The sequence below is a fragment of the Zophobas morio genome, unplaced genomic scaffold (assembly GCF_036711695.1).
Source record: "Zophobas morio isolate AGI-343-1 ecotype UQ-CSIRO unplaced genomic scaffold, CSIRO_AGI_Zmor_V1 ptg000011l, whole genome shotgun sequence".
Taxonomy (NCBI): domain Eukaryota; kingdom Metazoa; phylum Arthropoda; class Insecta; order Coleoptera; family Tenebrionidae; genus Zophobas; species Zophobas morio.
Window position 1 is genome coordinate 8,007,121 of NW_026972116.1, and position 24,173 is coordinate 8,031,293.

Here is a 24,173-nt window from a genome sequence, read left to right on the forward strand (position 1 = left end):
GTTGTTTAATTGAGGCCGTTGTAAAAGATGGCTCGCTTCAGCCAAAGTAACTTCTGTAAAGTACCACCAATTTAAATTTAATCGTCGAAATCCGCAAATAAATGGTTGATCTGCAGTTGGTGAATTGCCCGTCGCTTCTTTGCCGCCTTGGATATTCCATTCGATTTTTCAGATTTGAATTTATCTGTTGGTAAGACTCGCGTTTTACTTTTGTGTGTCGTCAGCGTCACCGGAGAAGAGCACACTTTCGTGACGAATAGAGAGGTTATCAAGTACAAAGTCTATTTGGTTGAACCCCGCAACACTTCTCCAACTTGTCTTTTAAGTGGTCTTTTATGGAGTTGAACACTTGAGATTACTGTTTGAACTAGTAAAGACGGCAACTAATAACGTCAAACGTAGCTCTCGTAATTTAACAAACTTCCCCATTTACTATTAACCGCAAACTCAAACAACTCCGCGTCCTTTGCATCGACCAATATGAATAGTTTATACGAGCAGTCGTAACTTTAAAAAGCTTTCGTACATTACGTAATTGGTTTTCCTGTTTTCGGCAGAATTGTCAAGTTTTATTAGAGAGAGTGCGGACGCCATATTCTCGCTCCTAAACGATCATGCAGATAATGATACTCATGGCTCGTTGTTCCTGTATGTGCAATCTAAGTGGATCGTTAAGTCGACAAATAATGCATACAGAGTAGGTTATAACTAATTGAAAGCAAATATCTGTTCTGATATGTACAGAATGACAGCAAGGCGGGTCTTCACGTCTTTCTTATGACCTAGATGCTTGGATCCGTTGTTGAAGTGAACTTCAACTTAGGTTTTGGATTGGCGTTTGGCTGCTCTGCATTCTATTAAGCCATGCTAGGAATTTTATTTCTAGTTACTTAAATAATTACATTTCACTTTTCTGAATATATTTACAAATGTTAAAAAAATAAGATTTGTCCAGTGATTTATAACAGAGTTTAAGAATTAGATCTTGTTATACTGGATTCTATACTGAATTTTGCTGTTTCAAATTCTGTTTGATCATTATGAAACTTGTGATAGTGAATCAGTTAAATGTTTTGTGTTCAAAATCATAGACTTTGTTAGAATGTTAAATTTTGTTTTCCTACAGTTTTTGTACTTATATCCGTTTAATTTTAAAAATAACAGTACGCTCTCCTGCTACGATATTTTTATCCATTTATTGTTTTTGTGTAAGTTTTCAGAATTTGAAAAAGAGTTTTTAATACATATATTTAGGTAGGTACACAAAAATTAGCCACTATTATAATTCGTGATAATGTTTTTTTTTATAACAGTTCAAATTCCGATATAATGATTTTCTACAATATAAAATTCATGTCCAATATGGTTACTCTTGCCTTAATTTCTTCTATCGGAGAAATTTTTATATTTCAAGGTTATAAGGCTATCTTTTAATTGCCATATGTGCACTATAATTTGAAGAATCGAAATTATTTTAAATATTTTGGCAGTTTTAAGAACTGACATTTTATAGTAGTTTTCTTTTGGTTCATCACCTGTTGCGTTCTGTTGCACTATATAAACTTCCCTGTCACATAGGAAAAGAGATGTATAATATCTAAACGTTGTAATACCTAATTGTCACCACATATGCCAGTTTTCTGTCAATGTTACTAATTCTGTTAACCTAACCTCCTTCCTGTCGATATAAAAAAATTAAAAAAATATATAGTTACTATTACCACTAAACCTATGGTATCACGTATATTTCTGACAAATATTGTTGGTGAACTTTTGAAAAATAAAGTACTATATACACATTTGAAATTGTGTATTTTGACTTATACAGGGTGATTTTTTTAACCTGAAACTTTCAAATATCTCGAAAAATAAGCACTCTGCGAAAAAATGTCCCGAATCAACATTTAATCATACCGCGGGGGAAATACTTTAGTGCTAAAATTAGCCCTCTTCCCCGTCTCCTTGTATTCATGTTGCAGATTTCGAATAACTTGGAAATTGTTACCTCTAGAAATATAAATGGCTAGCGAATAAACTACTTTTAGCGTAACCAAGGAACAACGATGTGGACGAAGTAGTTTTTTGTTCCCTTAAGAATGCTTGATTAACGTGAGACCCCTTGCCTCTCACGTATCAGAGTGCTTGATTTAGGTGAGTCCCCTCGCCTCATCATCTTTCAGTTAACGTAAGTGCTCAAAATGATGGCCTTCGAATTCAATGCCTATTGAATGGACACTTATAAGTGTGCATGTGGAAAGTTTCTGCTTAAATTTTGGCATAAGCAACCAATCGCATTTTCATGTGTTATTGGTTCTTGTTTGTAAACTTTATCTTTGAGATACCCCCCTAAGATTAAATCTGGTGAACTAAGATCTGGTAATCTGGTAGGCCAACTTACCGAACTAACGCTACTGATCCAGTGACCATTGAAATCATGATCAAGCACTTTACGTGCGTGTGCTGGACAACCATCATGTTGAAACCACATGTTCTGTCGTAATGTAGGTACTTCATTTTTCAAAATATCGCGGTAAATTTCACCATTCAAGTTGCTTTCAATAATGTGGTGACTCATTTTTGATTATTTACAACGAAAACGTCGTATTTTTTACTGCCGAATTGTATGCATAGGTTCTCAGTAGGAGAAATCGAAAAAAATTGAATTTATTTTATTAGAGCGTCATGTGTCATGAATGTAAAAAATTTTTTAGTCGAACCCTACGTACTTTTGTCAGTAGAATCCGAAGATGTAATAAAAAATCGGGGTTCCTGTTTAGGATTTCAAAGTTACCCCCGCCTCACCTTTAAGGGGAATAGTTTTTTTACACCAAAGTATTTTCCCCATGGAATGATTAAATTTTGAATCTGAACATTTCTTTGTAGAATGATTATGATCCGAAATATTTGAAACTTTCAGGTTAAAAAAATCACCCTGTAGAGGTGATGTCAAAATTAAATGGTTATTTACAGATGTTGGATTATATATTTAATACAAATATTTTGAAATTCAAGGTGTTCTCATATAACAAAAAATTAACGATTAACGGGATAGGTCGTACTACAATATTTTTCTAGCGGACGCTCAAACGTTTAGCTTGAATACATGCAAAGATGCAGTTGCAGACAAAACTTAATGACAAATGTCATCTGCAACAATATGCAATAGCCTATACCTGATTTTTCAAAATTTTGAATCTTTAACCACCACATTTAAATGTCAAAATAGCACAAGTGAGTTATAATGAATGTTATTTGAATATTCGTTTGGCGAATAAATGACACTGTGATGTTATCCTAAATTTTTACCACATTGAATTGTGGCTAAACTCAGGTCTGTGTATGGCTTCAAGTTCACCACTTCTGCTTTGTATTGGTATGTAACATCCAGAAATTTTTGTGGAGTGGCAGCGGTAAAATTACAGACCCTTAATGACACCTCTGTCAAGACCATACAGAATTTTACACAAGCACCAAGAAAATTGAAAATTTGAACATGTCCCACAAAAAGAAAATTGTTTTCTCTTCTTCCAATCACAGACTTTAAATTAAGAAAGTCAAAAGGTACCAAGTTTATATGTGTTTCTCACAAAACAAGTGATGTCACCTGACTTTCGTTTTCCACAAAAAATTCGTAGCTATGTTGCCACTTATGTTATTGGCAGAAATTAAAAACCTACTTTCCAATATATGAATCTCCTAAAAATTTTGACGCTAATAACGTTTCTTTCTCACTAAGTTTTGTTTGCGATCTTATGTTTTTCTAACATCACATCCATTTGTCAAACAGATTGTTAGAATTTCAAGTCAGTTTCAAGTTAACCTGATAAAAAATAGGGTTGGTCCCACTCCCCTGCTTGGGTTTTTGTTGAAAACGTTTAACAGCGACAAAGTTGAATTCAATTAAATTCATTAAAATGAAGTGGACGACTTTGGTGTGCTTTTTTTTTTACGTATCATTACGTTTTAGTTCTTTGACAATTAAGAGAATTTGATTTAACCACCCATATTTTCTCCCCAGGTCCAAGAAAAAAACACCTTACACCCAGCAATTTTCCAAAATGTACAGGTCATTTATATGTGCTCACTCCCCAATTTGTATTTTGGCGGAAAATTTGAATGCGGTTAAAACGTTCTCAGATTCTTTAAAATGTCAAAAAACTTGAATGTAGTGATACGTAAACTCAAAGTGACCCGTTTAATAATTTAGTTAATTTCGTTAAATTAAACCTTACCGCAGTCAACCATATTGAACAAACAACCCAAGCAGGGCAGTGTAATGAATCTTATTTTTATTAAGTAGACAAATAGAAATGATTTGAGCTTAAAAAAAAATGACATTGTGTGTTGGGTGACATCTCTTTTGAGAGCTTATTTCGTTCTACACATGATATCAAAATTTAAAAAGAATTGATCGATGAAATGAAAATAAATAGTTTTTTACGTTTTTGACAAAATCAGTAAATTAATTAGACGACCTTATTATCTTTAAAATGGGTTTCTATACATTTTTATACTTAAAATTTTTCATCAGGTGATAACTGATAACACACATAAGATATTTCAAAGTGACGGTTTTGTTTGTTTTTTACATACCTATATGTACTTATGATTTATTGCAAGTTGTTAGGATAACAACTGTAGGAAATCCGACCTGAATAAGTTTTTTTGAAAAAGGAAGTGTAGGTATACTCAGAACGTTACTTTAGTATCTATTAAAATGTTATTGTCTTACAAAGTTAAAGTCCGCAATAATTTTGTAAATAGATCCTATACCACTAGTAGATAGAATCCTTGTTTGGTAGGCGTTTTTAAAATGTTTATTTCACTACCAAAAAAAAAAGAAAATTGCAAGAGCAGTAGGTCACAGTCAGGAAATCTTGGACCTCAATGTCATTATTATAACAAGTATTGAAACCTTATTTTTTACTTTTGTCATTTTTGACACTGCGGCATGCAAACATTAAAATCTTTTATAGTTCAAACGTCAAAGTGACTATAAGGCATAGACTACAGGGTCATCAAAATTGATTGAGAGAGTTGGTAAACCTGAACTTGAATAATTTGGTTTATTAAGTTGTATAAAAATATTAGCTGCTAAATTTGAAGTTTCAAGTTTCAAATTTCAAAACTCAGACGCGTCTTTTTTCGTTTTTTTTTGGTAAAAAAAATTAGTTGTCAGATTTGAAGTTTCGAATTTTAGATTTGTTCGATTGCGTTTCCTAATATGTGAGTAGCAATAAGTTATAGGGTGCGCATCGACCAAAGCGATTCGTACAAACGTTAAAACCGTTCGCAACTTTGCACTGAATTCATTGCCACATAACCTTAAACAAATCTGTCATAAGGTTGACAAACTTCACGACAAAAACAGGGAGTACCAACACTCTCACTCAATTTTGATGACTCTGTACTACTGTATTTTAAAAATAACAGAAAAATGACGTTTAAGTTTTTCGAACCCCGATTGTACCCATGTGTGTACTAAAACAGAAACAGAGTGTGATGATATTTTGCTGTTTTCGTTATTTCTTTTCTGTGGATCTCAATTTTCTCGACGCCTATATTTTCACCGAATGCTAACGAGTCATCAGAAATTCTACTAACATACCCTTCATAATTAATTTATAAAATTTTAGTGGCTACAAAAATAACGTTCTGAGTATATACAACGTTTAGAATTTTTTTCATGAAGAGTCCCAAATTAATTTATGAGCACATATGATTTAATTAACATAATATTTTGTTTCCTGTTTTGTCAACTTACAGGACATAAGAATTGTTGCAGTATCGACTGTGTTTCTGTTTCTGAAGACAAAAAAAAAAAAAAAAAAAAATTAAGCAAAATTTTGAAGATAATGTGTTATTTTTTAAAAAGTAGTTAAATTAGTGTTAATTATAGTAGTTAATGACCACGGTGTATAATAAGTTAGGTGTTCCGACGAGCGCGTGAAACGTGTCCCCAACTAGTCACAGATTTGGAGTGAGAGAAACAGAAGAGGGCGGCCATCATTTAATCGCACTGACGGGAAAGAGACGGGAGAAGTATTTGTCGGAATTAAAGCCATTTAGGTCAAAAAATCATCAAAATTAATTATCCGTTGTATTAAAATAAAAACTTTAAACATTGTTAAAATACCTAATAATTTATTTAAAAAGATGAATGTAAACTCGTTGTTAAAGATAGTTCTTTTCGCCTTCACATATTATATTAGTTTCACTCACTTCTGTTCGTTTCACAAGGCAACTAAAAAATATCCATTAACCATTATCTGCTTTACTGTTTGAGAAATAAAAATTTACCATTATTCCGTAGTCTACAGTCGAGACTCTTTTCTTTTTTCTGCACATGCCTTGGTTGTTTTCTCTTGTTCGTGTTTATAAAATTGTTTAATTAGCATAACTGTGTAAAAATATATTGCCTTTGAAAATATTTCCATTCTATGCTCTTCACAATAAAAAGGAAAGTAAATAGTCATAAAAATTTTTGTTGCGAATAGCTCTTCAATTGTTGCATCGAATACATCCACAAAATTGATATATTTCATAAATATCCCTTCCACCTATCGGAACATATTAAACATTAACAAATCTGGATGGTTTAACCACCCCCTGGATTTTGTACTAGTAAATTCAGATGTATATACTAGAACATGGATCTTCTTTGTTATATAACTGTTCACGGCAAATATTACATTTTGAAGTATTGTACAATTTTTTTGCCACAAATCCAGCTAAGTAATAAATGATGTTGTCAACAATTTTAGTTATAGTGACATCTTCAAATAGTTGTTCGCCTAATTCGTTAATCGGTGAAAATGTATCTAAGATATATTCAATTTTCCTTTTTATTTTCTCAACATGATTTTTTCCGCATTCTGGTATTTGTTTCAAAAATATTTTTGAAGTCATTAAATGATAACGAATGATTGCATTATTGTTTTCCTGCATCTGTGTGCAATTGCCAAGTTTCGGAGGTTTTAATAATTTATAAACCGATAACATTCGGTATAGCTGCAAAAAAGTTATAAATGAGGGATGTCCATTGGCACAACCTGTTTGTCGAATTGTGCCGAGAAATCTCTGCAAAAAATATAGTTTATGTGGAATACAGAAAAAATACATATCGCATTCAAAAACCCTCTGAAAATAAACATAACACATAACCGATAAAAAGGGAGTAATTGTTTTAAGTAAAAATAAAATTCAACATAAAATGCCTACTATTACTATAGCGACGACCAGTATTTTTTAGTGCAAAGTGTTGTTCAAAAGCAGCTCATTACTGCAATAAAAGAGCCATTCCAGTAAACACTGTTTCTACCCATTTTTATTGATAAATCAAAAAACAAGTAAAAAATCGCAGAGAAAACCTAGCAAAATCTGTCACACCTACAGAGGGAAAAAGCCCGCCAAACGCTGCTGAACAGATCTGAGTGAGAGGTTACAGGCCGCCGCTGTCTGTCTCTCTCGACCGCTCATCGTGACTAAACCGGCGTCAACTCGATGTACGGTGAATACGCTTCGTCGTAACACCTAACTTATTATACACCGTGTTAATGACTTTAAAGCATGACATAATTCTAAAAATGTAATAATTTTTTTAACAAATAAACTTGTATTAAATTAAAATTATGCAGTGCAATCTGCCCCTTTAATGATATTGCCGTCAGTACCTACCATATACGACGATATAAATGTATATGGTCTGAGATGAAGCTAAGCATAATTTACAGTAATCCGCAGAATCGTGTCACAGAATCAGGATATGCTATTTATCAGGTGAAACCAAAATATGGCGCATTTTATTACACTCTACCAGATGACTATCGACTGTTCCAAAAAATGATGTACATACACAAATCCTGTACCACTGAAATTTTCATTAATTTAAATGAAACTAAGTGGTATACGTACCACTATCAAAAACGGTGCACGATATAAAATATAAGTTCAGGTTGAAAGCGAATAGTAACAAATTGACAGTACTAGCAGATGTAGACTTGCTCAATATACAGGTGATAGAAAATTCAATGCTGGAAATAGCTCCTGGGTCATTTCTTGTTTTGAGTTATTGATTGCGTAACAATATTTGGTTCAAATATTTAACGTAATGTATTTCAGCTTTTTTTACTTAACTCAAGAAGGTTAATTTACCTAAATAGTGGCTAATTTGTTGATATTTGTTTGTTCGTTTATTATTCTATGATATAAAACTTTTTTTGCGACCTTTTGTAAAAGAAGTTGTGTTGTCAAAACCGACTCTGTTGTTATTGAAAACATTTATATTTCCTGTTGTATCACATTTTTAATAAATATACTGTGACATTGTGCCTTCAAAAAAATCAGTCTAATGCAAAATAAATCCAGTTTAAATTCAAAAACGCGTTTTTAACGAGTTTTTTTATACACATAGATACTATATGAAAAATCTTAAAAATATAAACATTGGTAAAAATTCAGAAAATTAAAAAATATCTTTCACATTTTTGTAAATAAAACAGATGTATGAAACTTACCAACAGGATCTCCCTCGACGGCAAACCTCTCGAAATTGAGCATGATTTTATAGCCAGCCCTGACGCTGACGTACCAGTTGCAGCTCTTCGACGACAAGCCTTTCGTCGGCCCATCGTAGTCCGCCGGAAACTTTGGACTCGTGATAACCCCCGAGTCTAAATTGCTCACGTTTCCCCCGCAATCGCCGAAAATGGATTTCGCTGTTTCGAAACTATACCGCGCCTTGAATCCACTATAAACACCTTCAGAGTCCGCATGAAGAATGATCTTGAGACCCACGGCGCCGCGGTTTGACTCGATTGGACCAGGAGCTGTCATACCGCAATACCGTCCTACGATTTTTTCCGTGCCGTCTCGGTAAATGTTGTACACTTCTAACCAGTCTTCTTGGCATACGTGTGCTCTGCGAAAAGTGAAGGGTGAGTGGCGTGTACAAGTGCTCTGGTGACTCTTACCCATAGGAGCCAGTCGTTGAATTCGCAGAGTCGGCACGGACTTTGAAATTATCAAAAACTAGAGTCACCTGTTCGTTGTTGGTCCCCAAGAACGAATAGGTGCAGTTGGTGTCACTGGGGTAATTGGAGGGGTATCTGGGAGAGTTAAACTCACCCTTTTTCTTGCTAACGCTTCGGTATGTGAACGTGCAGCTGCCGTCGGGCGCAGCCGTACCAGGAATTCGATATTCTGCAAATGCACATTTGGAAGAAAACTAATATTTTTTGAAGAAAGCTTCATTTGTCAATGTTTTTCAGTTTCGAATGGCATAGTAAGATTGGAATAAGAATATACTTAGAATCAGTCATGATAGTACCAAGAGAGTTTTTCCTCAAACCTATATTGTATAGATTCTATGCAACACAGTCTTGGGATTTCGTAAACCACAAGAGCTATGAATGTTTAAAATGTTGTAGAGTACGAATCGCCATACAATAGTCGTGAGTAAAACGACAATCTTCTCCGTACTAAATCTTTAATTAATCGTATATAAATAATATATTTATTTTAAGTCAAAACATGCATATTATTTGAAATATAAATATGTCAAGCTTTTTGAAACAAAAAAAAAACAAAGTCATAAATGGATCAGATGTTATTTAATTATTTATTCTGACAGGTTGTGTAAGTATATTGGAACTCCTCGAGATTGTCAAGGATTTGGAAAAATTTTGATAAAAAGTTATTCTTTAGTAAACATATCCATAGCTGTTACTACTTTTAAAGCCTTGGGTTTTGTTCTGCGAACTGGTTGCATAACAAAACTACAAAAACATTACTCCGTTTTTGTTTTACATTTATGAGGACGAAAGTAGAATATGTACATCTTATATGGGTATCAGAATAGAATCAATATAGCAGAATTATCGAAAAAGTTCAAAGGAAACTGTTGAAATTTTTATATTTACGTACCTTTGGGTTATAAGTCGAAAGATGTTTTTCTCAAAAAAAAAAAATTAAACATCATTACCCTAAATTATTACTTTAGATGAAGGACATTTATACTCTTCCCTTTCACATTAACACAAAACTATAAACGGAAGTATTGATTGTAGTGAATTAATAAATCAATTAAATTTTCATGTTCCTCGTCTGCAATATCGTTGTCGTAATTGCTTCTATATGGATAATGCTGCAAAAACTAATCTCAAGCTGATTTTTCCTCTGCATAGTAATTATATGATAAATTTCATACTTTATGTTGTAGCCGGCAAAGAATTACGAAGTGTAGATTATCACTCATTTGTGAACTAAATTTTGTTGAATATGCAACAAACAGTTACGTATAGTTATACTGTTGGAGTTTTTTGTAAAAAGAAAAACATTTTCATATTATTCGTATACCTTTACTTTAATAAATAAACAGTGCAGGAGCTTTCTGTAATGCTCAAATACTTACCAGTCTCAAAAGTATAATTTGCTTTAAAACCTCGACCCATGATTTCACCGCTGCTGAAGACCATAACGAGTCGAGGACCATCCGATACCACTACTGAGGGCTTGCTTTCGTCACCGCACATTTCGTAGTCGAACTTATCGTACGAATCCGTCGTTTCTTGGCCCTTTAGATATATTTTAAGGTAACCGTCGGAACAACTAGAATAGAAAAAAGATTTATTTTAAAATTTGCTTTATTCGAGCGTGGTTTATACAGCTTTGGAGAAAAGAAGAAAAATTCATTTGTTTTATTTTTTTGCACTTTAATTAATTATATTAACCATAAGAAAGTTAACTGCGTTCACAGTACAAATAATGATAAACAGAATTGTCATAACAGGACACAATCTAATCGTAATATGTAATTTAACTGTGAAAAGTTGTTTATCGAGTCCTGACAGAAGTGAAATAAAATAGCACATTTTATATAGGATGGTATTACCACACTAGTACAAGTAGTTAACATTGTAGAATGGTTCTTCAAGTTTTCAGACTTGGGTTTTTTTTTAAATAACCGACAATAATGAACAAAAATTAAGATTTATTTTCTTTTTAGTAAGTTGAAAATCATATCGGTTCTCCTGTTTCACTTATTACGATTTGTATATTACCCACTTCTTTAAATTTACTGCATAAAAATATAGTAAACTTGGAGTATATAGTAATAGTATGTACTAACACTGATTTCATGATTTCGAAATTTTGATTATTTTTTTATACCCGGTTTTATTCTATTGTTCTATAAGCGAGTTGCTTTGTAAATACAACAATATCGACATCTTTGTAATATAGGATGTGTAGTGGTTTCGTTTTGAATGTAGAAAATCGCTGCCTCGATTTAGGGCGTCTCTTTTTTATCCTCCGACCCGAAAAGAGAAGCGCTGTAAGTTAGACGCCTTTGTCTATCTGTATGCGTGTCTGTTTTATAAGTTTGAAGTTTTGGTCTGTCTGTCTGTCCGTGACATCGTAACACCTAAACGGGGATTTTAGTGTGGTTTTTGTTTTTTTTTTGTTTGAAAACTGATTTAATCAGGGAGGCTGTTAGCTACGTTTAATGATAATCACTCATTAGTCAGCACATAACACAGCTGGTGTAGGATTGTAGGAATCACCTCAGTGAGCGATAGCGTATCGACCGTCGCAGTGAATCTTAACAAATTTCAGACGTTTCAAGTGTTCTTTTTTTGTGTAGGGGTTTTTCAGTATTAACATTTGTTTATTATTTCATTCACCAAAAAATACTAAATAAATTTGGTTAAAAAAATTGATCTAAAGCCCTATAGGTAGAATTACCCTTGACCCTTAGGTATAATCGAACAAATCCAGTTTTTTCGAAAAATTATAAAATTTGAATTTGCTTAATTTACTTATTTTATGATAACCCCTATAAATAAAAACATAAATAATGCAAGCCAGAGTGAAAAATAAAATGGTCATAGGTTATATAGACAAAACTTTCCTCGCCCTTGAAGTAAAATCGAACAAATACAGCTTCCTTGATTAATTAAAAAATCTAAATTTTGCGAATTTAATTTTTTTCTGATAGCCCCTGTAACTTACAATAAAGCTCTATGTGGATCGTTAAACTACAGGTAAAGAAGCATGTTATGCGTATATTTCAAGTAAGATTTTCATAACAGAAATTGATGTCATCAACATTTTAACAATTTGAACACTGTATTCTCAAATTTTGTCGATAATAACTGAACCGTTCTTGATTTGAACAACAAAAAATCCTAGAGGTCGTCTGTGAAGTTGACGCATTATTCTCATTACTACCACTGTGGTAATGGAAGATCGTATTATGTGTCTAAAGAACAAAACGAATTAAAAAATAAAAAAATAATCAATAACAAACAAATTCATAAATCATAATGTTATGAAACGTCGAGATATTATACTTTCTTTGGTTACGCTCGAACAGTAAAATGAATTGGTTGTGCTCCAGACATGATGGAAGTTCCGTTTTCATTAATTTTTCAATTTTTTCTTGTGTAATCAGGCCTTCCAATCTTTTTAATTAGTTTTTAGTTGATCCTAACTATTATCACTTTTTGGTACTCTTATAGACGTGATTACAATTCCACATAAGTGTCCAATGATGCTAGTCTAGATAATAAATAAGTCAAATACATTAAGTACTCTTCCCGTCAATTGAATGTCATTAGGAGTTGTTGCCATATATATGTTTCGGTCCTTTCTAACAAAGAACGCCTTAATTTTAATTTCTTTGTATTAGAAAAGGCCGAAAGATATGTAGTGGTAACTCCTAAGAAAGTTCAGTTCAGTTCAGTTCAGTTCAGTACAGTTCAAGGAGGAATACTCATTTAGTTATGATTTAAAGGAGAGAAGTACATTTAAAATGGAAAAATTAAGGAACTTCTTGGGAGGGTCAAACGCTAACTAAAATTTATCTAATCATCCCCACCAACAATTTGATGACGTCCGCTCATTATATCGCTTGGTCAACCTTATCTAAACTTTATGAATTAATATACTTACGGTACTTGCGATATACATATTATTCAACCCAACTTTAGCCAATCCCCTCAACGAACCAATTTTCGGCCACGTTCTTAGATCTTACGAGTAAGTAAAATATGACCATTTAAGTGAAACCTGAGACATCCGGATGTTCGTATTAAGTGAAGCTCGCTAACTAGCAATACTGCAGCTTGTGGCAGATCAACTTTGCAAGAAAGTCAATAAATCGCACGTATATCAGCGAAATCCCAAATTGAGTGGTGAAAAGCCCGTAATATCTGTGAAAGCAAGTGGTAACTAAAGTGGATGTTATTTAGGAGCATCCATTAATCAAACGTATACCCATTAAGAGAGCTTCTGCAACAATATTTTTCCCTTAATCACCTGGGGTTTTTTAGGTTTGTCAGTTAGGGTAGTTAAGGCTATTTTGCAACGATTATTTGTAGTTTTTAGCCACTACACAGGCAGTATGTAAGAAGAGAATTAAGGCGAATCAATACATCAGCCTGCGATGTCGGCGCCATAAAAAATTGATTAACGAATTTGAAAGTTGGGTGAAAATTACAATTAAAAGGAAATGCGCTAAAGCATCAGATCTGTGATTAAACATCCAATAGTACCTTAATGCACTTACACAGGGATGAAGAAATTGAGAGGAACAATAATGTATAAAGTACATAAAGCGCTTTTGAAAAACAGACAAGATACTATTGCTGGAAATAATTTTATAGGCGTATAGACTTCGTAACGTTAAAAACTTGCGAATTTACTGAATTATCAAGTATCATGATAAGCCACAAGAGACTACAAAAATTTTAATATTTTAATTAAAAAGTCAAATCAGTACATTGTTTGTGTCAGTAAAATATCTCCTAGATATGACACATATAATTGGCCCAACATCTAGCTTATTAAAAACGGTCCGTAAATTCAACAACAAAGTCTTGTTCTCAGATCATTTTCAGAAACCAAAAATTCTTTAGTTAAACATCTTTTCTTTCAAACATAATGTTAAGTTAATGGTTTTTAAATAAATATAGGTCCAATAATATAAATCTTTCAATCCCATGTTAAAAAGCTCTGTGATCAATAAACATTGCAGACTTACTCCATATCGTACGTTTTTGCATATCGTGCCATAATTCCTACTTTCAGGTTTATTATCAACTACACAACGAAAAAAAAAAGAAAGAAAAAGCACAATCTCTCGCTCTTTTCCGATATATGACTGACGTCTATTAAGTATGAGATAGGGATGAATTCGATTTTTGCCCTCTAGCGCCCAAAGTTCTAGCTACGCCACTGCATCTACAACGAGAGCTTTTAAAAGCACACGTTAATGTGTGAACGGATCTCGTTCGAAGCCGGATGTCTCGCGGATTTTTGAATGTAAAAGTTTATGATATGGGAAAATATGATGAGATATGAAGCCTAGTGTGTGCGATATTAAATATTAAACCAGATATCCGAGCGCATTCCTCTTGAAAGCGTATCGCAATATCGGATGAGAGCAGCTCGTAACTCGGTTGTCTCGCCGGTAAGAAATCAATGTTGGCATAGTTGAAGTGGCACACCATTATCAGCGTACATTATTCGGAAAGCGAACTAGCGCGGCAACCACCTGAGTCCCTCGTTTAACAAACGATAAACCGACAATTAACCGGGCGGATTTTGCTGCAACATCCACATTACGACGCTACGAGAGGTTATCTGGAATTTCACAGAGGGCTGATGATGATGCAAAAAAACTGATGCCGACGTACTTACACCTGCTTGCAAAAGTATAGAGCTGAAATAGCGAAATTACACTAGGATCAGGATGGTTTCAACTAACTTACGTCAGAATTCAGTGTGCTGTTTGACACCGTCTAGAGTGTTTTCTGTAAGACTTAGGAAAGTGTGCGGCAACGTGAAATTTTGCATTAAAATCAAAGTTTGTGCCATTAATATTAAATTTACACAGTAAGCTTCTTACACAGTCTTCCTTTATACCTACTGAGTGTTTCTTTGTGAAGCGTAAATGTTACAAAATTGTGGAATTTTGTTTACCTGTTTTGTAGTAGATTAAAAATACATTATTATATATATTTTTTGAGGTACAAATCTTTCGGATTATACTTCAAAAGTTAACAAAACGTATTTGACCTATTGGGTAAAATGGAAAGACAAAAAAAAAAAATAATTAAATTTAAATTATTTGGCAAAGCTGCAAAATTAATATATATTTCTCTTGTACATATATGCATCTGAATTTCCCATTTGGTACAAGATACAAATATTACCTATATTAGTCATTAAAAAATAAATAATGAGATATTTTAAATTCAGTAGTGATAAACGTTAAAAATAATTTGTTCGTTTCAAATAAAATGCAGGTTTCTTTCAGTTTTTTACTTCCCGAGTGTAAGCTAAAGAAGTATAGTAATGGAGTCTATCGGGTGTCACCTTTATGTTTTCTCGACGTTTCATGACCCCCAGAGTACGAAAAAAGTGGTCTTCCGTTTCCGTCTGTCTGCTGTCTGTCTGAGATTTGTCTTTTCGTCTGTACATCCATATGTTAGAAATATTTTGAACAGATAAATTTCCTTAACTATCGAAAGTTTACGCATACTTTAACATTATAGTGGAGGCAGTAAATCTTTAAATAAAATTTGTCTATTCGTCTTTTCTAGAAAATTATGAGGCCATCTCAAACTTTTCTCAACTTAATTATACTCCAGAGGTTATGCCATGCCCGTTGCCTGTGGCTTAATAATCCACCTTTTAGTTTCTTTATGCGCTAGCCACCGTAAAAAAAATTAAATATTGCATCGTAATATAAAAAATTTATTGTCAAGATTATTTTGTGTCAAGAAATTATGAAATATTTCTTTGTTAAAAATAGTCCATACATATCGTGTATTACCAGCATGCTTTTATTTTTAAGAACTGTTAACCAAAAAATTAATTTAATGTATAAACACACTCAATTTGAAATCTCATGCAATTTTTATGAAATTTGAAAAATATTTTCGCGCACCTACCTTAGGCACATCAAAACTGGGCTATTTGTTTATCTTGTAGCATCACCAGAGCTGCGGAAAAAGTAATGGCCGCTATGGTGACGAAAGAAACAATTTTTAGAAAAGTCTGTTTTTCGATAAAATAAAAAATAAATAAAAGTTTCCAATTTATAAAGTGCTTAGTTTAAATTCACGGACCTTCGACCACATTGCCCACATTAGTGACCCCGACGTGATAAGATTTGCAGTATCAAATAGAAGAAATGACTTCTCCAACCGAACTTTCCCAATCGTCTGAAATTGCCGAGAGCCAACAGGTAAACGCCGCAGTGGGATCACTACCTCCATTTTGGAACCACAAACCGGAATTATGGTTCGCCATTATCGAGGCAAAATTTGATTTGGCAAACGTCACCGCTGAGAAGACAAAATATAACCATACTCTTGGTGCTCTTCCTCCCGAAATCGCTAGCGAGGTAGCAGACATAATTACAGCCCTGAAGCCGGAGGAGCCGCAGCCGTACAGTAAATTAAGACGAGGAATACTTGCACGTCTCACGTTGACAGAGTCAGAAAGTGCAACAACTACTGTCAGGACTGGAGCTAGGTTCTAGGAAGCCGTCACAACTGTATCGTCAAATGATAACCCTCGTGGGAGAAGGTTCAAACAAATCAGTGAACGAGCAAGTATTGCGGGAGCTTTTTATGCAACAAATGCCACAAAATATTAAACCAGTCCTAATATCGCTTGGTGACATTAATTTAGGCAAGCTCGCGGAAGTAGCTGACAAAATTTTGGAAGCAGCGCCGACGACAGCTGTTTCAACAATCACCACTCGTCAAGACGATGCGAACAGTCCATTGAGCATCTTAGTTAAGAAAATGGACGAGCTAATTCGATTGCAACAGGAACTTACCAGCGATTACAGCAGACGCCGTCATGAGAACCGCAAGTATAACAACTACAAACGAACGCGTAGTGCTAGTCGGTCAATCACTAAAGGAGACCAAAACGTCAATGTTTGTTGGTATCATGTCAAATTTGGTGACAAAGCTCGAAAATGTCACGGCCTAGATTGTCAGTTTTCAAAAAACGCCGATTCCCGGCAGGAATTAGGGTAATTTCTGCCGTTGAAAGCGCCGCCCATCGGTTGTACATAAGCGACAAAACCTCCAAGGTGCCATACCTAATAGACACTGGAGCAGACTTTTCCATTTTACCCGCACGCTATCGCGATAAACATTGTGCATATTTTCCGCGATTCGCCTTACAAACAGCTAGTGGTTCAAACATTAAACTTTTTGGTGAAAAGACAATCGATGTGAATTTAGGTTTAAGGCGTAGTTTTCGGTGGACCTTCCTAGTAGCCAATGTTACAAACGCTATCTTAGGCGCTGATTTTCTTGGGCATTATAAACTCTTAGTTGATGTTAGTGGCAAAAAGCTTATAGACCCATTAACTTCAGTTTCAGTATCATGTTCCGCAAAGGAGTCCAACGAAATTGGTATACATGCGCTGTTCCAGAACACCGAAAAAGTATATCAAGACCTCCTGCGTAAATTTCCCGAAGTTATGCGCCCCCTCAACATTTTTCGAGAGCCAAAGCATACTGTTCTTCATCATATTCAGACGAAGGGCCCGCCAGTTTCTCACAGAGCTCGAAGACTTCCTCCTGAGAAGCTGAAAATCGCAAAAAAAGAATTTGACGAGATGCTAAAACTGGGGATAATACAACCGTCGTCATCCCCGTGGGCAAGTCCTCTACACCTTGTACCTAAACAAGATAACAGTTGGAGGCCATGTGGAGACTTTCGATCATTGAACGCGGTAACGATACTGGATAAGTATCCTATTCCACATATTCAGGATTTCAGTCATTGCCTCTACGGCAAGAAAGTTTTTTCATCTCTCGATCTTGTTAAAGCTTATCACCAGATACCAGTTGCGGCGGCAGATCGACCCAAAACAGCTGTAATTACACCATTCGGTCTCTTCGAATTTCTGCGAACACCATTTGGCCTGAGGAATGCTGCACAATCTTTTCAACGCTTCATAGATCAAGTCTTGCACGGTTTAGACTTTACTTATGCCTACTTAGACGACATCCTAATAGCATCCTCGACTCCTGGAGAACATCTCCAGCATCTAGAGATGGTCTTAAAACGACTTAGTCAGCACGATCTAGTCATTAACCCAAAGAAATGTGTTTTTGGCGTCGACACTCTTAAATTCTTAGGTGTTCAAGTTTCGTCAGATGGCATCAAACCTCTAGCAGAAAAAGTTCAGGCTGTACAAGACATGGAATTTCCGAAAACTTCAAAGGCTCTACAAAGATTTTTGGGAACAATTAACTACTACCGGCGTTGGATTCCGAATGCTGCCGAGTTACAATCTCCATTGAACTGTTTACTAAATGGCTGCACTCGTAAAGACCCGACCAATTATCAGTACTCCAGAAGTAGTTGAAGCATTCGACAAATGCAAATCTTCTTTGCTGAACGTGGCTCTTTTAACGTATCCAGCACCTCACAGTAAGTTGAGCATTGCAACTGATGCCTCCGATACTGCTGTTGGCGGTGTTTTGCAACAACTCGTGGACAACGAACAACAACCCATTGCTTTCTTCTCGAAAAAACTCACCGGCACAGAAAGACGCTACAGCACTTACGACAGAGAGTTGCTTGCTATTTACAAAACAATTCTCCACTTTCAACACTTCCTCGAAGGTCGTATTTTTACAATTTTCTGCGACCACAAACCTTTGATATATGCGTTTCAGAAAAAACCAGAAAAATCCAGCCCTCGCCAAGCACGACAGCTTGATTTAATATCACAATATTCTACCGACATTCAGTATATCAATGGTATCAATAACGTGCCTGCCGACATGCTTTCGAGAATTGCTACAATCTCTTGCAAGGCTTTAGACTCTTCAGTGCTAGCTACAGCACAAGCTGATGATCCCGATCTCCAACGCTTGAAACAAGAAGGCAAATTCACCTTTCAAGAAATTCAAGATCCTTTGTCAGCTCAGCATCTCTGGTACGAAACAACGCTAGGAAGAAATCGTCTATACATTCCGCCTCCGCACCGTCGTCACATCTTTGAATCTACGCATAACATCGCACATCCTGGCACAAAACACTCCATTAAATTAATTTCCAGAAACTATTTCTGGCCAAGTATGAGAAAAGACACGTCGAACTGGGTTAAGACCTGTCTTCAGTGTCAGAAAAACAAAATACATCGGCACATCAAATCGCCGATTGGAACTTTCTTGGATCCCGACGCAAGACTTTCGCATGTCCACGTAGATATAGTTGGTCCACTTCCACATTCAGAAGGTTTTGAGTACCTATTTACAGCCATTGATCGCTTCACGAGATGGCCCGAAGCTATCCCCATCACTAATATAACGGCTGAAACTTGTGCGAGAACACTTGTCAACCATTGGGTTTCTCGCTACGGAGTGCCCTCACAAATAACAACTGATCGTGGTACACAATTCGAATCAGTCCTCTTCTCGGAGCTTCGCAACTTAATCGGAGTTAACAGACTTCGCCTTTCACCCTATGTCGAATGGTCTTGTAGAAAGATTTCACAGGAGGCTTAAGACAGCTCTAAAATGTCATGACGCTCAGTGGGTACGAGCACTCCCTCTTGTGTTACTTGCACTTCGAAACGAAGTGAAGGAAAACATAGAAGCAACACCATCAGAACTTCTTTATGGTACAACATTAAGAATGCCTGGCGACCTCACAGACCCGCGACTGATACAGACTTCACAACCATTTGCGGATTCAACATTCGCCGATAAGATCAGAAACGTTATGCAGAAGATAGCCTACACTAGAACCACTCACAACCGCGAACAAGACGTTTACGTGCCAAAAGACTTAGGAACTGCAAATTTCGTTTTTGTGCGCGTTGATCGTGTTAAACGGCCTCTCGAAGCACCGTACAATGGTCCGTTTAAAGTGTTAGATAGAAAGGACAAGTTCTTTACGCTTCTTATCAATGGTAAACCAAGTACCGTCTCTATAGATCGGCTCAAAGTCGCCTACATCGAACCAGATAAGCAGTATCCCACACAAGCGAACATCACTCCAGAGAATACTTCACATCGAGATCCTGCACCAGTGAAGTCACCGTCGACAACGCGCTGTGGACGTGTGGTTCGGTCACCTGTCCGTTTCGGAACCGTAATCACAAATACTTAATTTTCAACATATTGTTTGTCTCGTTATCACATTGTTAATGAGTTATCTTAATTTTCGTTCGCGCCTCTCACTAGGAGGGGGGTACTGTAGCATCACCAGAGCTGCGGAAAAAGTAATGGCCGCTATGGTGACGAAAGAAACAATTTTTAGAAAAGTCTGTTTTTCGATAAAATAAAAAATAAATAAAAGTTTCCAATTTATAAAGTGCTTAGTTTAAATTCACGGACCTTCGACCACATTGCCCACAATCTTAACCAAAAAATGATGGCGTTATAAGTACTAAATAAACCTTTAGTAAAAAAAAATCAGTTTGGGATATTACAGGTTATGCTTATATACTTCAATTTTTTTGAACTACATATACGCATAACAAAATAAAAAAAAAATACGCGAGAATATTTGTTTATTTTTTATGTCGTTTATACAGAAATATTTCTGGAATTTTAGGAACTTACGATATTTAAAAACTAGTGGAGAAACTTAAAAAATCTCGTCATAAAAAAACTAACCCTTATAAAATTTGAACTTGGTTAAGATTTGCTGCAGCGGTCAACGCACTTTTTTAATATGGGTAGTTATTACATTTACGGTAAAATTACATAAATAAATGAAACAGATAAATAATCCTATTAATATAAATGTGATTATTTTAGAACATGAAGTAATAATTTAGAATCACAGTACATATGTATAACATATACTTTGGCTTTTATAACATTTCTCCTATTTTTACTTCCCGAGGGTAAGCTAAGAAAGTACGAGAAAGTAATCCCCCCGTCTGTCCTTTATATTGTTAAGAAAAAGAAACCCATACGCCGCCCCGGTACGACGCTTATGGGTTCTAGTATGTACGGCGCTGATGGGTGACTCATCATAGGTGACGGTGGCCGGTGGCGTTCGCTAAAGAAAAGCCTGAAATCAGAAGTCGCGATGGGTATTCCAGAAAGACGTCGATTGCTGAATATCTAGAAGGGAAATATGGCTTTAAATAGAGGCCACCTTCGGGAACGGAATTATTCAATGAACGAGTCGAGTCTAGTGAATGTTGAGAATCCAGTCAAGTTGCGCCGGAATTATTTGGTACATAATCGATGTGTAATTAGTCGTGTAAATTTGAGTTACTAAGAAATAAATTGTTGAGTTTTACCCACGCCGATTTTAAATACCAGTATATCGCAACCACATGTGCGTCGGTCTAATTGTCTGTTTATCTGTCTGTGCAATTGTTGTCGAATTTAATATGTTAGTAGACGATAAAACGCAACTTCACAAATAATCTGATCAACTGATGACGCCCTCTTAAAATTTTTCGTACATACATACACTTGTACTTGTCGCTTATGAATCCGACTTGAGTTCTCAAAAAAAAAATGGAATGACAAATATAGACTCATCATATTTTGGACATTTTAGCTGATGTTATCACATTATTGGTGGGGATGATTAGACAAATTTGGTTAGTGTTTTACTATCTACATGAAATTCCTAATATAAATACAAAATTTGACAACAATCGGCCCAGTACTTTCGGAGATTAATCTGTCTAATAAAAATCCGTACGGCAGACAGACGGACAGACAGGTGGAGAGACAAACGAACAGATAGACAGACAGACACACAGACAGACGGAAACGGGAGACCTATTTCTTTGTACTCTAGGGGTCATGAAAGGTCGAGAAAACGTAAAAGTATAGACGCGGCCGACGGATTCGATTACAATACTTCGTTCGCTTACGCTCGGGAAGTAAACATTGGTCTAAAGATGTTTAGACAGAACTTCCTTCGCTCCAAAAGTACAGGCGAAGAACAGATTCTTCGAAAAATTATAAAATTATATTTTGCGATGTTTTTATAATAACCCCTATAAGTTAAAATACAGAAATGTGTGGACTGCTAATGTACAAGGAAAGAAGAATGCTATGCATATATTTCAAGTGAGTTTTCCCATAACAAAATTTTATGAAGACGTCATCAACAAGGACACGTATATCAGTTTGAATAGGTGCAAACTCAAATTTTTCGGAAAATTGGGTAAACCGTTCTTGGAATGGTTATTAATATAAATTGCCTCATTAATTTTTTTTTGACTCACTCTGTACAAATAATTCTAAAAAATATGGATGCAGAGATAAATCACAAGTACAAAGTCAAAATAGTTTGTATATTTTAGATAGATAACGTCATCAATTTTTTGGGAGAGGATAAAAAATAAACGGTTAAATTTTGAATAACGATTTACACTGCAAGATTTCAGAGCACTCGTTTTTTCAGCTTCTAATTTAAATTGAAAAATGGTGTTATACAATCTTGAATTTTTTTTTCAAAAATTTAGATACCTGAAGTAAAAACTTAACACGGATTCCTAAACCACACGTGCCAGAATATTTTATTCCATAAAATTTAAATTACATTTACTGTTACAAAATTTTGAGCTGACGTTGTCATAGTGTTGGTTGGTGTTTTACCAACTACAGGATATTTATAATATACGTACAAAATTTGACAACAATCGGTCCAGTAATTTCGTAACCTACATGTTTAATAAATGTCGAGACAGACGACAGACAATAAACGGAAACAGAAGACTTACGTTACTATACTCATGAAATGTCCAGAAAACATTAAAGTATCCATTCGTCAGATGGATCCTATTACTGTACTGAACTTACGCTCGTGAACTAAAAAATATTTTATGAGGAAATCTGCCGTATTTGCTTAGGTGCGTTGTCTACAACGTGCTAATATTTTTTCCAAAAATTTTTAATTTATAGATTCAAGAAAATAGTCAATTTGGAATGATGTAATTAGGTAAAGTATGAACTATGAAAATGGAAGATTAGACTATTTAATATGGCTTTTTTAAAAAGTGTTTGAAATTACATATTAATAAATTATGCAAAACATCTAATACTTGTAAAACCTAGTTTAAAATTTTGCATATTAATCTAACCCCAAAAGAATTGCATCGTCAATAATTACAGTATTCATTTGCATCTTCAATTTAATTACCTAACGACTTTATAATCGACTAGTAAGATATTTTGTATTGATAGATAATTATATTTGTTATTAATATTAATTTGTCACCTTAAAATAAATAAATCGAAATTATAAACATTTTGCGCGACGCGTGTGACATATAATTGACATTTGACATATTTGTAATTAATCAACTCTATCATTAGATCGAATCGTAAAATACACAGCCAACGTGGGTGGACAAATATTTATAAACCTTCCACATTGCACATGTATAGGAGTCTGGATCGGAAAGGTTTCTACAGTTATAGATGTGATTAGGTATATCTGCATTTCTGTTTTGGTTTTTACTTTTTAATATCTACTAATTTAGCTCAATTCTCCTGTACCGTGCATTTTGTAACGCGGTAATATCAGATCACGTGGATTACACTTTTTTAAATACCACCCAAAGTTTGCTTTCGTACGTGACAGTGTAAATAATAATTTTTTAAACGAGGTGAGAAATTAAAAAGGTTATTATTCAACTTACTCTCCTTTGTTGCGCGCTTTCGGTATTTCGAACAGCACGAACTCGAGTCTAACTCGCTCCAGATGCTGGGAATCCTGCATGCCGTAGATGAAGTAACGACAGACTACTTTTGGCACGTAGAGAAACGGGTAGTTAGGACTGAACACGAACCCGCTGGATTCTTTCTTGCTTAAGATTTTCTGGTCGCATTCTGATCCTCGTATATGTTCACCGTCGTTTTTCCTTATAAAGTCTGGAAAACGAAGTTAATCATTAAATAAAGCGAGTAAGTAACTGTTGCCGTAAAATTATAATAATTTTATATTTATAGACCATCTTCATCGTAAGACTAGATCTTTATGGCCTAGTTAGTCTATATATCAAAGAATAAAAAGTAAATAAAAATAATGGGGTAATATTGTAGTCATAAATACGACTAGACATTGCTAAATAGTCAATTCTGTAGCTCACAAAAGCACATCTGCAAGAAAGCACGTACATAAAGACGCGATCAAAATGCGCAAAG

General features: G+C 34.9%; 1 protein-coding gene across 6 annotated transcripts in view; it reads right to left on the minus strand.

Annotated features, from left to right (window-relative positions):
- LOC135126826 (uncharacterized protein) overlaps positions 1-24,173 on the minus strand; it is a 212,987-nt gene that overhangs the window by 12,665 nt on the left and 176,149 nt on the right. For all 6 annotated transcript variants that reach the window (XM_064052982.1, XM_064052983.1, XM_064052981.1 and 3 more), the window contains 4 exons: positions 23,669-23,900; positions 10,412-10,608; positions 8,973-9,201; positions 8,517-8,920 (listed from right to left, as the gene is read on the minus strand). In XM_064052982.1, the coding sequence (XP_063909052.1) occupies positions 8,517-8,920; positions 8,973-9,201; positions 10,412-10,608; positions 23,669-23,900 (1,062 nt within the window). The remainder of the gene's footprint in view (positions 1-8,516; positions 8,921-8,972; positions 9,202-10,411; positions 10,609-23,668; positions 23,901-24,173) is intronic.